The sequence below is a fragment of the Amaranthus tricolor genome, chromosome 7 (assembly GCF_026212465.1).
Source record: "Amaranthus tricolor cultivar Red isolate AtriRed21 chromosome 7, ASM2621246v1, whole genome shotgun sequence".
Lineage (NCBI taxonomy): Eukaryota > Viridiplantae > Streptophyta > Magnoliopsida > Caryophyllales > Amaranthaceae > Amaranthus > Amaranthus tricolor.
Window position 1 is genome coordinate 6,024,645 of NC_080053.1, and position 15,142 is coordinate 6,039,786.

Below are 15,142 nucleotides of genomic sequence, written 5' to 3' on the forward strand. Positions count from 1 at the left end.
TTTAATCATATAACCTTTTTAATTAATTAGCTTACACTTTATAAGGAATAAAGGATATTCTACATAGTAGGTACAAACTTTTGCAAAAGCCAATAGTAGCAAATCTTAAAAAAGTTTCACAATAAAGTTCCATGGTAAAATAATACATTCTTCATATCATCTCTCAAGTGGTTCCAATCCTTCACTATCCATAAGTTTATTTATGAACTGGCTAGCCTCAATCATAAGTTTCACAAATAAGTTTCATGGTAAAAAGTTTCACTTTTGTAAATGATCACTTTATTAATATTATAAGTGATTATCCTAATATTATAGGATATTGCTACGGTGAAAGACTTGGTAATTCAAAGGCATGCTTGAATTGGGTGTAAATAATTAAAAGGGTTAAAAAGTTAAAGCAAGAAAATTAAGTTGATAAATGAGAAATTAGTGAGTTGAAGTGGTGGAAGAATGGTTGCAAAATAATGAAAAATGAAGGGAGCTCTTAATTTTGTGGGGTAAATATTTATCCTAGGGAAGGGTGGGGGAATGTATTACTTCCATAGTAGGAAAAATTATCTTCTTTTTCCCTCATTATTTTTATTTCATGCTCATTTTACCTTCTTCACAACTATTTCAACTACTTCAACTGCATCTCTATTTGCTTTTAATTCATTAGTTTGACTTTATTTCTCCCCTCAAATATTTACATTCAATCCAAACATGCCAAAAAAAAAAAAAAAAAACTTCCCTCCATTTTCTCTTTTTTTTTTCTTGACTTTAATTTTTATTTTCATGTTTTCTTTTATTATCTACAATTGACTACCTACCACCTTCCCTTAGCCGTGAATAACTAGAAATTTGCAAGGTTAGAAAAAAATATTTTAATTTTAAATTTACTCTTCAATTGCAAAAATTTGATATGTAAAAATAATTAAATTGATATGGTTCCAACAATTAGATTGTAAGATTTAAGTTTATATTTAAACTTGCAATTAAGATATAATTTATTTGGTAAACTCTTGTAAATCCCGGATCAAAGGGGTCAACAAGTTCCATAAAAATCTCATAAGACCAAGTATGCATTCAACATTCGCTCCCGTAACTTGTACAAATGGAGTAACAAGAGATACGAGTCTACTATGATGATGACATCTGAATAAATACTTATATATTAAGTAATGAAAATCCCATTATTTAAGCATATTAATTCTCAAAGATTATGTTTTTGATTTTACAGAAAATGGAAACCAATATCTTAAATAAACCATCATCAATACGAATAAAAACTTCGGTAATTATTATGCAAGTACTCGTATTTTTCTGTCAAAACCAGTGGTTGAAATCTGAATGTTTTTTAGTGTTTGCTGCTGCTGCTGAATCTCCGGTGCCGGTGAAGGTTGGAGTTGTGCTGGCCAAGGAAAGCATGGAAGGGAAATTAAGATTAAGCTGTATTAAGATGGCAATCTCTGATTTATATGCTGCTAATCCTCAATTCAATACCAGAATTGTAATTCAAGTTAGAAATTCCAAAAATCATGATATTGTCATGGCTGCCGGTGCTGGTATGTACCTACACTCTCTAATCGTGAAATATGAGAAGATTTTAGTAAATAACGGTTATTTGTGAGATTTTACCGTTATATGGTAGCATTTAATAGAGTGTGAGTTTTGTTATTTTAATTTATTTTTTTTGTTCTGTTTATTTTATTACTATTCTTTTGTCTTTTTATGGTGATTTACAAATTACGGTGATTGATTAGGATTTTTTATTTAATAATACTATATCACATTTGATTGTTGTTACTCCCTCCGTTCCTTTTTGTTTGCTCACTTTACTTTTTCCACGCATTTTAAAGTAAATTTTGAGATTCAATATCCCAAAGTCCGAATCTTAAAAATTGTAAAAATTATATGTAGTATTAAAATTCTTTGGATCAAGACGAATATAATAAAATCTCACATAAATATATTTTGTCTTCAATATATACTTTAAAAATCAACCTAAAGTGAAAAAATTTAAAATAGACAAACAAATTAAAAAGAAACGGAAATAATACTAAAAATCATAACATCATAAATTTTCATCAAATTTAGAATGTCATTTTCATGATAATCTTTCATTATTAAGTTATAAGTACATATAATCATTGTCGTTAATGTCACTATTTAATGATAAAACGGCCTGAATAATAGAGACCCTCTCAATTCAGTTTTAGTGAGAAATAATAAGACGAAAATCCAACTCTTAATTATTTAATAAACCATCAAAAATATTTGTAAATATTTTAGGATAGTATATGTCATGTATGACCTATTTTATTAAAAGAAAAATACCTAGAATAACAAAGAACTAGTCAAACATAAAAAAAATACTAAATAAATTAAGCGGATAAGGAATATCTATTTAAGAAAAAAAATATTAACCATCAAATTTTTGTCACATAGTCAAATTGTAAAATTGTTTACTTAAGAAATGTTAGTTAAATTGTTTGATAAATGGCCGTTTGTTAGAGCTGTTAGTTGAAACTATTGTCTAGTTTGACCAGTTGAAGTGTTGACTAATAAGTCAATTAATTAAGCAAGTTGTTATGAAATACTTCTATTTGGTAAAACTAATTTTATTTGTTGATTTTTTATTTGCAAAAAAAATATGCTAAAAGCCGTAAGCCAATCAAAGAAACTACAAAGAGTAGATTTTTTTATTTTGACTTAAAAACTAACTTTTTCAATTAGCTTAAAAATCATTTATTAAATGTTTTTTTAGCTTTTTGCCCTAAAAAAAGGCAAAAAACAAATGTAAACCACAAAGATAACAATAAAGTCAATTATTAAACATTTTCACTAGTCCATATGTGTTCTATTCTCAGTCTATAAGTTAAAATATAATCAAGTAAAATCTTGATAAATTCTACTCAATCTAATTTATTGATATCAAATTTTTAAATTTTTATAATATTAAACATTTCCACTAAACATATGTGCTTTATTCTTAGTCTATAAGTTAAAATATAATGAAGTAAAATCTTGACGGATTCTACTTAATCTAAATTTATTGATATCAAATTTTTATATTTTTATATAATCAAACATAATTAGAGATAATTACAATTAAAAATCTTTTTGGGTGGAAAAATCTTTTTTTGGGGGGAAATGAAACTGAAATCTAAACTTAATCTGAAATTATGTTTATTAACTAAACTATTTTTCCTTTTTCTTTTAAAATTAACAACAATAAAATATTATATCCTATAAAGTGAACAGTAACCTACATTGTAGGTGATCAAAATCCTTAATATTTGTGTCGATGCTAATATAGCATGTAATACAGAACAGAGAAAGTATTAAATAGAGTGCATAAAGCAAAATACTTATTAGTCATACTATCACACATGCAGGCTAAGAAAATCTCCATTGACTAGATGAAAAGTCTTGAATACTTCCTGCACGGCCACACCACAAAACTCTAGAATTCCATATTTATTTGCTGTCTTGCGAATAGTCAAAATTCCAAATTAAGGAATTCAAAGTTACAACTAATAAGTTGGAAAAAAAATTTTTTAGAGTATATTTATAATTAACATTGCTTTACATTTTATTCTTTTAGGTGTATGAAAAACTATAATCAAATGTAATTTTTTTTGAATTATTTAAAAACAAAATGCTTTTTTTAATATTAGTTTTTATAATTTATAATATTGCAGAATAAAAAAATATTAAGAATCAAAATAATAAATTAAATGGTTCAAAATAAGAAGAATACCAACTGATTCCAACAATTGACAGTGAAAATAATTAATAATTAAAGGACAATTTATCACTAAGAGACATATAGAAGGTCATAAAATATATTGTACTGATTTCTATCAACGATTTGAATTTAACTCAAAACCTTTAATAACTGGAATCGAGCAAAGTCGAGGTGAATAGGGCCAAAAATTTCATGCGCATGTAGAGGAGATATAGTTGTGAGACACTGTCTCATACAATCATTTCATCATAATCATAATTATATCATAATCATAATCATAATCTTAAATTCTAAGAAAAGAACTGAAAATAACACATGGCGATTTCTTAGAGTTTTGTTAAATATAGAATAATTAATTTAATAGGACTATAATTAATTGTGTGTATGACAGTAATTTATTTTGCAAAATAATTTTAAAGTTAAATTAAATAAGTATTTAAAAATATATTTTTCTATTAATTCTTTATATCTAAATAAGAATCTTAAAGAGATTCATTATTCAAAAGAAAAATTTTATACGTAATTAGTAAGAAACTAATTTTGAAAAATATATTGATTTAAGTTATCATTATAATCATGAATCGTCAATAAAATAACTAATAAAGAAACGACTTGAATCATGTGTGACGTGTCACACTGTATGAAAAATTTTCCCATCTTTTTCTATTATTTACAGAGATCCTTTTGATATTTGACTTAATATTTAAGGAAATAATTAACTCAATAAAACATGTAGTATTGGTCGATATAACTAAATGTGATGATGTATTGAAATACTATATTTCCCTATATAAACAAAAAAAAAGAATGTAAATGAAAATCATTTTAACTTAGATAATAAACCATTATCACATAATGAATAAGCTAACTAATTGGCTATGTTTTCAACTAAATCATCCCTCCTATCTATCATGGTTGAAGACTTTTAAATTTTATTTTTTTCTTAATTATCAATAATTACTATGAGTATATGTTTTAATATTTATTGTACACCTATAATAAATTAATTAGTCACTTTTATAAAATAATAATTATTCATATCAATAAATATTTATAGCATATGTATTTTACACGGGAATCTATCCATATTAATAAAAAGCGCTGGAAAATTGCAAATGACAACTTATTAGAGTCTTGCCAAATGTAATTATTTCGTAAGGTTATAATTTATTATGTGAAAAATTTATTTTCCTAAAAAAAATTTAAAATAAGTAAGATAAGTATTTAAAAGATTTTATTACATTAATTCTTTACACTAATTAAAATAAGAATCTTTAAAAGATTAATTATTTCAAAACAAAACTTACTAGAAAATAAACTCAATTTAAAAGCTAAATAAACTCAATTAGGAAATTAAAAAAATTAGTTTGAATAGACTCAAAATAAACTCAATTCATACAAAAAATATTGGTTTATTTATTCAACTGAATTTTAGAAGATCATTAAAATATCTTTTGGTAAAATTTAAAAGCTAAATTAAATTAAAAATTCTATTAAGTAATTATATTATTTAAAAATATAGTATTTATATATTTTTCTTAAATAAAAGAATACTGTTTCTTGCAATGTTCTTTTAAAATTTTTATTTATATATGTCTCAATACTAAACTCTATACGTTCAACGAAATTTAAACTATTTGGTCGGACAATATGGACCTGAAATTTTAACGGGACAAGCTATAGTTGGGCCCTAAAAACATCAATATCAAATTCATTAAAGATTACTAATTATTTTGGAATCAAAGATGCATCCCCTCTTATAATTTGACGTGGGGTTGGAGCATTTAAACTTCTAATTAGACATTTCGGTTAATTGACTTGTTGAGATGAACTTGGTGAAGGAAGATGTACTTGTTTGGTGTATAGTATTACTTACTAGCTAGAAGTAGTTGAATATTCCTTGGTTTAAAATTAGACCGGTCCAAAGAATAGGCCAGATGGGTGTAGATCAGAGATATTCTCGGGTAATCCGATCGGTTTCAGACAAGTGTTATTTATTTTCGTCAGATTTTAAATCGTTTAACTTTCAGTTGTATGCTACGACGTGCCACATTCGGGTCAAATCGATTGGTTATGGGTCGATTTTACAATGGTTAATCGTGTTATCGGGTTTGAATCAGTTTGTTACCAATTGAAGTTTGAATCAAGTGAAGATCAAACTCGGGTTATCTTCGTTCTAAAATTAGTTTGGTTTCTCTGGGTGCAAATCCATTATGGGCTTTATTTTTAGAATAGGATTCGGTTGCTGAGTTCTATCGGTTAAGTCAATATAGTTGGTTTTCAAATTGATGTAGGCTTATTTACTTATGAAAAAAATAATTACCACTTATTTTATCGGATGCGTTACATCATTTTTTTTTATTTTTTTAATGGTGGATATAATTGTTTTTTGTTAACGATTACTTTCAAATCAGCTTTATACCAATATTGGGTTTCGGAATTTTTATCTTTGATACTTTAAAAACATTACAGAGTTGACTTGCAAATATTTATTGGGTATATATGACCATTAATTGATATAATAAAGCATCAACTTGATACTTTTTGATAAATATGAAACTATATATTTATATAAAAGTTTATTTAAGAAAATACTCTTGTATTTTACTTTTATAGACTAATTATATATTGTATAATATACTCCACCATAAATATTATAGGCTCTCTCTTGAGAGACCGTCTTTTCTAAAGACGGTTTTTAAAAGCCTAGCCGACTTTCCTTTAGTAAATATCTTAATTTTAAAAAAAATACTGTTGTTTAAAAAAACTGATGTTTAAAAAAAATAGTAGAAAACTGCTTTCTTTTTGGAAGATGAAAAGTTTTCTGATTAACTGTCTATTTCCAGGCAAAATAAAACATCATTTAATAATAAATCAGATTTTTCATTTTTTTTTAAAATTATGGTTCATCAATAGCGGAAAACATTGATGTAGAAGATGACATTTATGGCTAATTTTTATAATTTGGAGGTTAAAATAATATATTTAGGGTTATAACATAATATATTTGGGGGTATAACTGAATATATTTGTGGTTATAACTCAATATATTTGGAATTAAAACTTAATATATTTGAGGTTTTATAACATAATATATTTGCTTTTATTATTATAAAATCAATTTTGTAGTATTATATCACAAATTGATACTGTTATAAACTCAAATCTATTACGTTTTAACCGCAATTATATATTTTGTTATAACCCCAACTATATTATGTTATAACTTCAAATATATTATGATTATAACCTCAAATATATTATGTTATAATTACAAATATATTATGTAATAACTCCCAATATATTATGATATAACTACAATTGCTTTTATTAATTTCCTCCAAATAGTAGACATTGTTATCTTCTTTAACATCACTATTTACACCATTGATGAAGCTTAATTTAAAAAATAAAATTGAAAAATTGTAAATCCAACTAATATATAACACAATCAACCCAACAAAAATATAAATGAAAGCTTTAAAAACGAAAATGATGAAGTATAAATATATAACTTTGATGGTTTTGCAAATGTTGAAGAAGAGAGAATAAATAGCAATGGAGTTTGAGAGAGGAAGATGGAGATTGAAAACCACAAATGGAGTTTGAGAGAAGAAAATGAGTAGTTTTGTCGGGAAAGAGAAAAAGGAAAATTGAAATGAAAGTTGAAAAGCATTGTTTAGAAAATTTAGTTATTTCTTTTTAAATTTAAAAATTAGACTGGCCTAAATATGAGACATCTTTTGTAAAGACGGTCTCGAGTAAGAATTTGTGTAAATATTAATAAAACATTAAAATAAGGATGAATATGGTGAATTGTATCCAAAATTTGAAATATAAAGACAAATATTCTCTATGAGAAGAACACATGAAACCAAAAATAACATACACTTTAAAGAACGATGAAAGTTATAAAAATGTTACAATCTATAAAATTGGAAATGTTCGTGTTGAACTTTATACGTTGGACATTTCTATTGTTATTCATCACGCACATTTCTTTTAATATTATTTATAAATTTAATTTAACTTCTTGTGTCATCCATTCCTTTTTTCTATTTTCATAAAATATCACTTTATCCCATTTTCTTAATTTTCTAATTCATTGCCTAATTTTCTTATTAATATTCATTATAACTAATTTTGCTTATTATAAATAAAATGCAGAAATGTGCCACCATTTTGCTTAATGATTGGATTTAGAAAAGAACTTCTATCATAATTGTGTACAGTCAACTCTTTGCATGTACGAGTCTTGTTTATAAGTCCAATAACACATTTTCCGGATCATACCTTGCACTAAGTCCTTCTATCAATGTTATGACTGCAGTTTTAGATTTACTGAAACATGAGCAAGTAGCAGCAATCATCGGACCTGAAACATCTTCTGAGGCTCAATTTGTTGTCAATCTTGGAAACAAAGCTAAAGTTCCCATTGTCTCCTACTCCTCTACAAATCCTTTACTTGTTTCTTCTCAAAACCCGTATTTCATTCGAGCAACACAGGATGACTCTTCTCAAGTACGACCCATAACTGCCCTTGTCCAAGCTTTCGGATGGAGAGAGCTTGTTCCAGTGTATGTAGCCAATGAATTTGGTGATGGATTCATTCCGTTCTTAGCTGATGGTCTGGAGAAGATTGGGACGCGCATCCCCTACAGGAGTGTCGTCCCATCATCTGCCACTGATGATCGAATGGAAGCAGAGTTGTACAAATTGAAATCAATGTCCACTCGTGTTTTCGTAGTTCACATGGAACCTTCGCTAGGATCTCGACTGTTTTTGAAAGCAAAACAGTTGGGAATGATGAACACAGAATACGTATGGATCATCACCAATGCAATGGCTAATGTGTTGGAGAACTTGGATCCTTCGGTCATCCAATCAATGCAGGGAGTATTGGGTGTGAAGACATACATACCCCGAACAAGGGAACGTGCACTTTTTAGTCTTAGCTTGAAAAACAGATTCCAGAAAGAAAATCCTAGCATATCGAACGTAAGATTGAGCATAGATGAATTTCATGCTTATGATGCAACAATTGCTCTTGCGAAAGCTGTGGAGGAAGTGGGTGTTACTAATTTTTCGTATCAGACAGCAGATACGACAGCCAATATGTCTACTGATGTTGGAGTATCCCAGTTTGGCCCAGAGTTGCTTCAAGCTATACGAAGAACGAGATTTACAGGACTTGCAGGCAACTTTAAGCTGATTGATGGGCAGCTGCAATCTTCGGCTTTTAGCCTTATAAATGTACGAATTAGGGGAGTGAAAGAAATTGGTTTTTGGACTCCGTCCAATGGACTTGTTAAAAAGCTAAGTTCAGCAAACGGTAGGAAATACAGCACTTCTAAGGATGATCTTGGGTTAATCATATGGCCAGGAGGGTCTAGATTTGCTCCCAAAGGTTGGGTAGTTTCTCCGAATGGGAAAAAGTTGAGGATCGGTGTTCCAATCAAGGACGGATTTCGTGAATTTGTGACTGTCGATCATGATCCAGCCACCAACGTGACAAAGGTCACTGGCTACTGTATTGACGTCTTTGATATTGTAATGAGTAAACTACCTTACGATGTACCTTACGAGTATATCCCCTACACTGAACATGTAGGTGAACCTACAGATAGTTATGATGCACTAGTTTCTCAAGTCTACCTTAAGGTAATGCACAGAATCAAAACCCATGGCTAAATGACTTACTTTTTCGTGTGAATTTCTGTCTAATAAAAATGATTTTTTCGCAGAACTTTGATGCTGTGGTAGGAGATGTTACAATTAGAGCAAAGAGATCGTTGAATGTAGATTTTACGTTTCCTTATACCGAATCTGGAGTCGTTATGATTGTACCAACAAAATGCAATAGGAGGATCCGAGCCTGGCTTTTTGTTAAACCCTTGACAAGGGATTTGTGGATTGTCGCCTTCTGTTCCTTCATTTTCATCGCGTTTGTAGTTTGGGTGCTTGAACATCGAATAAATCCAGATTTCAGAGGACCTCCAGGGCACCAAGCTGGAACAAGTCTATATTACTCCTTCTCGACGTTGGTTTTCTCTCATAGTAAGTTATTTTCCTGTACTTGCTTTGTTAGCTTAGATTTGAGAGTGTCGTATACGTTCCCATGAATATGATGTTATTTTAAATATAGTTTTCGTCTGGTAATGTGCAGGTTTTAATGTGTTTAGTAACCTCACAAGATTTGTAGTGATCATATGGGTTTTTGTGGTGCTTATCCTTATACAAAGCTACACTGCAAACTTGGCATCCTTGCTGACAGTTGAACAACTTCAACCCACCATTACCGACATAAAGGAGCTCATTAAAAACCGAGAAATTGTTGGGTTTCAAGAAGGCTCCTTTGTTGAGCAATCTCTTATAGAAATGGGATTCGACCCCTCGAATTTAAAGTCTTACAATACAACCGAACAGTTGCATGAACTTTTAGCGAAAGGTACAGAAAAAGGCGGTATTGCAGCAGCATTTGATGAGCTTCCATATGTAAAGGTTTTTCTCACAAAATATCGCTCTAAGTACACCATGGTTCCTCCGACATACAAGACTGATGGCTTTGCATTTGTAAAGTTCTGATCTTACTTGTGATTCTCGTTTTATCCTATCATATTAGCGTTAATTCTCCTCGCTTTGCAGGTTTTCCCCAAAGGTTCTCTTCTTGGATCAGATGTCTCCAGACAAGTATTAACTGTAACAGAAGGAAAAGAAATGACAGATATTGAGAAGAAGTGGTTCATAGACACAGAATTCAAAGATTTAGGTGCATCATTGTCTTCAAATAGTCTTGGTCTCGACAGTTTTTGGGGCTTATTTACAATCGCAGGATCAGTAGCGTTGTCTGCTCTCTTTATTTCCTTGGGAATCTTTCTCAACGAGCATAGGGAAGTCTGGTTCGATAGCAGTGTTTCAGTTTGGACTAGAATTAGGACACTGATGAGAATTTATGATCAAAGGAATCTCAGCTCCCATACTTTCAGGAATGTCGGAACATCATCCAATACTACTCCATATCCACAAAGTCCAAAACATTATTGGAACAGTTCTGAAAGAGGCTTCGACAATTCTGCAAGACAGTCAACTCCAATGTCGGAGATAATGCATAGAAATTTAAGTAGGCCGGAAGAGCTGGTGTGAATGGTTTAAGACGGGTGAAGTATCATAGGATCAGATAGTGCACATAGAAGTATATGACATAGGAAGGTGACGCTAGCCAGTAGTCATTTGTGTTACATGACCTCAATGTAAAAACTATTTGTAAATTATTATAAATGACTTAATTAGTACACTTGTATAGATTCTTTTGTTATATATTACATAATTCAATATAGATAGGGTTTTTAGTCAAATGACCCTGGCTATACCCTAGATAGGACCAAGCCTACCCCGAGTAATACTCGAGGTATGAGAGCCGTATGTAATGCTGCTAAACATGGTTCAATTTTCTATTCTGTTCTTAATTCATGGGCCGGATTGGACTTGATAGGCCCAGCCCTTCAAAAGCCCTTTTTTCCAAAGCCCAGCCCAACGCGTTCCTACTAGAGCCCGACCCAACCCTTATCCGGCCCATTATACTGGCCTATTCGATTTGGGCGCATATAAAAGTCAAACAATTCGGCTACCATAATTTGAATACTTCAACATTTCTAGTCCCTTACATCAAATGGTACACATTTATTCAAATGCTTACAGCTTGAATGATAATCCAATTAGTACTAGTGGTGTGTCTGTGCCGTGTAGAGGATTTGGGTTAAGCAATTTAGAAAAGTCCTACTCATTTAATTTTGGCTACAAATGTTCAATGGTCCACATATTTAATGAATCATGTTCTATTAATTGGTCTACGCTCTTATATACCTCACCATCAATACCAAAATAACACCTTACTACATGTATCAGGACCGCGATATGTAATGCTGTTAAACGTGATTGAATTTGCTACTAACCGTATCCTGTTGTTAATTTAAGCTTAATGATGATTTGAATCCTTCTGAAGTGGTACCAATCAAAGATTTTAGAGGAACTAAATGAAAGTTTCAGTTTGGACAGGATTGTCAGTATGGCTCCTAATCATGTTGTCTTGGTTTGTGATTGCAGATATAGCTGCAGTTCATCCGACAGTGAAGAACAATACATTGTCTGTGAATATTGGGATGATTTATGAGGAAGATAATAAAATCGAGAAGATGGTTTTGAACTGCATAAAGTTGGCTCTTTCTGACTTTTATAATTCTAATGGACACTACAAAACCAGGATAGTCCTTAAAACCAGGGTATACTCAAAGAATAATACTCTCAATGCTGCTGCAGCTGGTATGCAATTTATGCTTACTTTCTTATATTTTCGACATTCCCATCCTCTTAATTTTTTTTTATAATTTATATAAACATTTTATTTCCTCCCCTATGTCAGCTTTGTATCTTCTTAAACATTATGAAGTAAAGGCAATATTGATGGGGCCAACATCATCTATCGATGCTGCGTTTATAATAAATCTTGGGGAAAAAGCTCGAGTTCCCATAATTTCTTATTCAGCAACGAATCCATTACTTTCTTCGATCCAAGGCTCATACTACATCCGTGCAACTCCGGATGTTTTGCCTCAAGCAAAAGCCATAGCTGCTCTTGTGCAAGCATTTCGATGGCGAGAAATTGTTCCTCTTTATGTTGACAATGATTATGGAGCTGGCTTTATATCTTATCTAGCTGATTCTTTAGCTGAAGTTTATGCTCGTATACCATACCATGGACCTATACCCGTGTTTGCGACTGATGATCAAATTCGACATCAGTTGAATAAATTGAAGAATACGTCCACAACGGTATTTATGGTGCATATGACTTCTGATTTGGCTTCTCGTCTATTCTTGATTGTGAAAGACTTGCAAATGTTGGAAGAGGGCTACGTTTGGATAGCAACATCCGGTGCGACTGACGAGTTAGGTTTGCTTGATCATAGTGTGATTGAGTCTATGCAAGGTGTAATAAGCTTACAGACTTATGTCACACAAACAGAAAATCAAAAGAAATTTGACAATCGAATCGATCCAGGATTCAGGGATTTGAAGCTTAGTATAACAGGACTATGGGCTTATGATGCAGCTTGTGCACTTGCCAGGGCAGTAGAAGCAGTTGGAGGGTCAAATTTTGGTTTCCGAAAAGAGAAATTGTCTGGAAATTTTACTGATCTAGACACTTTAGGAATCTCCTACATGGGGCCAAAACTTCTAAAAACACTGCTTAATACTAGCTTTATTGGCCTGGCAGGAAAATTTAGTGTTCTTAACAGGCAATTAGATTCATCAACTTACAAAATTATAAATGTGATTGGTAGTGGTAGTAGAGATATAGGATTTTGGACTCCAAATAAAGGGATTACGAAAACTTTAAATTCTTCGAATTCTGTTCTTAAAGCGATCATCTGGCCAGGGGACACGACAATAACTCCAAAAGGATGGGCAATACTTCCAGCATCTGGGAACCAGTTGAAAGTCGGCATACCTGTCAAGGCTTTTTATGAAGAATTGCTTAAAGTGACAGTTGATAAAAGCACTGGAAGCCTTAATATCAAAGCTTCTGGCTTTTGTATTGATGTATTTGAGGCTGTTATGGAAAAACTCCAATACTTAGGACCATATAATTATTTTCCATATCCAGATTATGTTGTTCCCACGGATTCTTATGATAATTTGATCTACCAGGTGTTTCTTCAGGTATAATGCAAAAGTCTTATTATGATTCATATGCTTATATGTGTTTCTTTTGACAAAATGTAATCGTTTTACGCAGAAATTTGACATCGTCGTAGGAGACATTACTATAACTGCTAACAGGTCTTTATACGTGGATTTTACACTACCCTACACTGAATCTGGGGTGACAATGGTAGTTCCCGCAAGAAACGAGAGGCGAAATGCATGGGTGTTTTTGATGCCCTTAAAAACGGATCTCTGGGTCGCTAGTTTATGTGCGTTCATTTTTATAGCTTTTTCCATTTGGGTTCTTGAACACCGGATAAATGATGAATTTCGCGGGCCTCCCTTGCATCAGGCGGGCACTAGTCTCTTTTACTCATTCTCAATGCTCGTTTTTGCGCAGAGTAAGTATCCACAATCCGCATTGCTTCATCCAAATAGACGCATAGTAAACGGCACTAAAATTTTTTTTGTTATTAATGTATGCAGGAGAGAATGTGTTTAGTAACTTGGCAAGATTTGTAATCATCATTTGGTTCTTTGTAGTATTTGTACTTACTCAAAGCTACACTGCTAGCTTGAGTTCTATGTTAACTGTTCAACAATTGCAACCGATTGTTACAGATGTACAAGACCTAATTCATAAAGGCGTTTACGTAGGGTATCAAGAAGGTTCTTTCGTCAAGGAACTCTTGAAACAAAAGGGTTTTCAAGAAACAAAACTCGTTCCCTACATCACCGCAGAGACTCTAGACGAGCTTCTAGCAAAAGGTAGTGCAAATGGGGGTATATCAGCTGTTTTCGACGAAATCCCTTATATGAAACTTTTCCTTGCAAAATATTCATCAAAGTATGTTATGGTTCAACCTCTTTACAAGGCAGAAGGATTCGGATTTGTAAGTTCTTCCGAAACTAGTATTTGATAGAATTCTTATATTTTTAGTGTATGGCTAACATGAATATTGTTATAGGCATTCCCTAAAGGTTCGCCCTTAGCATCGGATGTTTCAAGGGAACTATTGAATGTCATAGAAGGAGATGATATGACGAGAATGGAAAAAAAATGGGGTATGCCTTCGTCTAATAGTTCATATGAAGGAAACAAAGTATCAGCTAGCAGTCTTAATCTTTCGAGTTTTGGGGGGTTATTCCTAATTGTTGGAGTTGTTTCAGGATTGTCTCTCCTTATCTTCACAGCAACATTCTTGTATGAGTATAGGCAAATATGGCTTTACTCCGATGCTTCAATATGGCGTAAAGCTAAAGATCTGACCGATGTTTTCTTACAACGCGACATGGAATTTCATACATTCAGGCGAAATATTATGCAGCAGAGCACAAGAAATGTGAGATCTGATAACAAGTCCAGTGGCTGTGAGTGTGAGGGGATAAACACTGATTCAGGTTCCAGCCCCAGGCCATCAAACTTTACAGATGATCGTGTTAGTACGCAACCACCCAATTCATTACAAACTGCCTAACCAAGAAGACGATCAAAGCTTATATTTGGAGAGAAGATCAGAAATTGGCAACCAGCAAGTTTGAGATTTATGGGCCAAAGATGAATGCTTTCTAAACAAGATGTATACATTAACATTAGGATCCTATTTCATATTCAATATTGTTTTCATTATTTATCTTTACTACTTGATTCTTTTAGAAACCACAAATTATGCCATTTTCTTCAAGTATGTCTTGATCAATTTCTAC

At 31.6% G+C, this 15,142-nt stretch overlaps 2 protein-coding genes across 4 annotated transcripts; both read left to right on the forward strand.

Annotated features, from left to right (window-relative positions):
- Positions 1 to 1,114: 1,114 nt before the first annotated feature.
- On the forward strand, positions 1,115 to 10,873 carry LOC130817519 (glutamate receptor 2.7-like). The gene is made up of 5 exons (XM_057683266.1): positions 1,115 to 1,544; positions 8,061 to 9,391; positions 9,475 to 9,787; positions 9,897 to 10,303; positions 10,376 to 10,873. The coding sequence occupies exons 1-5, from the start codon at positions 1,202 to 1,204 to the stop codon at positions 10,871 to 10,873; spliced, it is 2,892 nt and encodes a 963-aa protein (XP_057539249.1). The 5' UTR covers positions 1,115 to 1,201.
- An 854-nt stretch (positions 10,874 to 11,727) lies between these two features.
- Positions 11,728 to 15,122, forward strand: LOC130817520 (glutamate receptor 2.8-like). 3 transcript variants are annotated; one of them, XM_057683268.1, is made up of 6 exons: positions 11,736 to 12,049; positions 12,150 to 13,450; positions 13,527 to 13,836; positions 13,922 to 14,328; positions 14,404 to 14,500; positions 14,606 to 15,122. In XM_057683268.1, the coding sequence occupies exons 1-6, from the start codon at positions 11,764 to 11,766 to the stop codon at positions 14,911 to 14,913; spliced, it is 2,709 nt and encodes a 902-aa protein (XP_057539251.1). In that variant the 5' UTR covers positions 11,736 to 11,763; the 3' UTR covers positions 14,914 to 15,122. The 3 variants fall into 3 exon arrangements, with proteins under 3 accessions (XP_057539252.1, XP_057539251.1, XP_057539250.1); XM_057683269.1 differs by having other exon boundaries at positions 11,728 to 12,049; positions 14,057 to 14,328; positions 14,404 to 15,122; XM_057683267.1 differs by having other exon boundaries at positions 14,404 to 15,122.
- Positions 15,123 to 15,142: the final 20 nt, after the last annotated feature.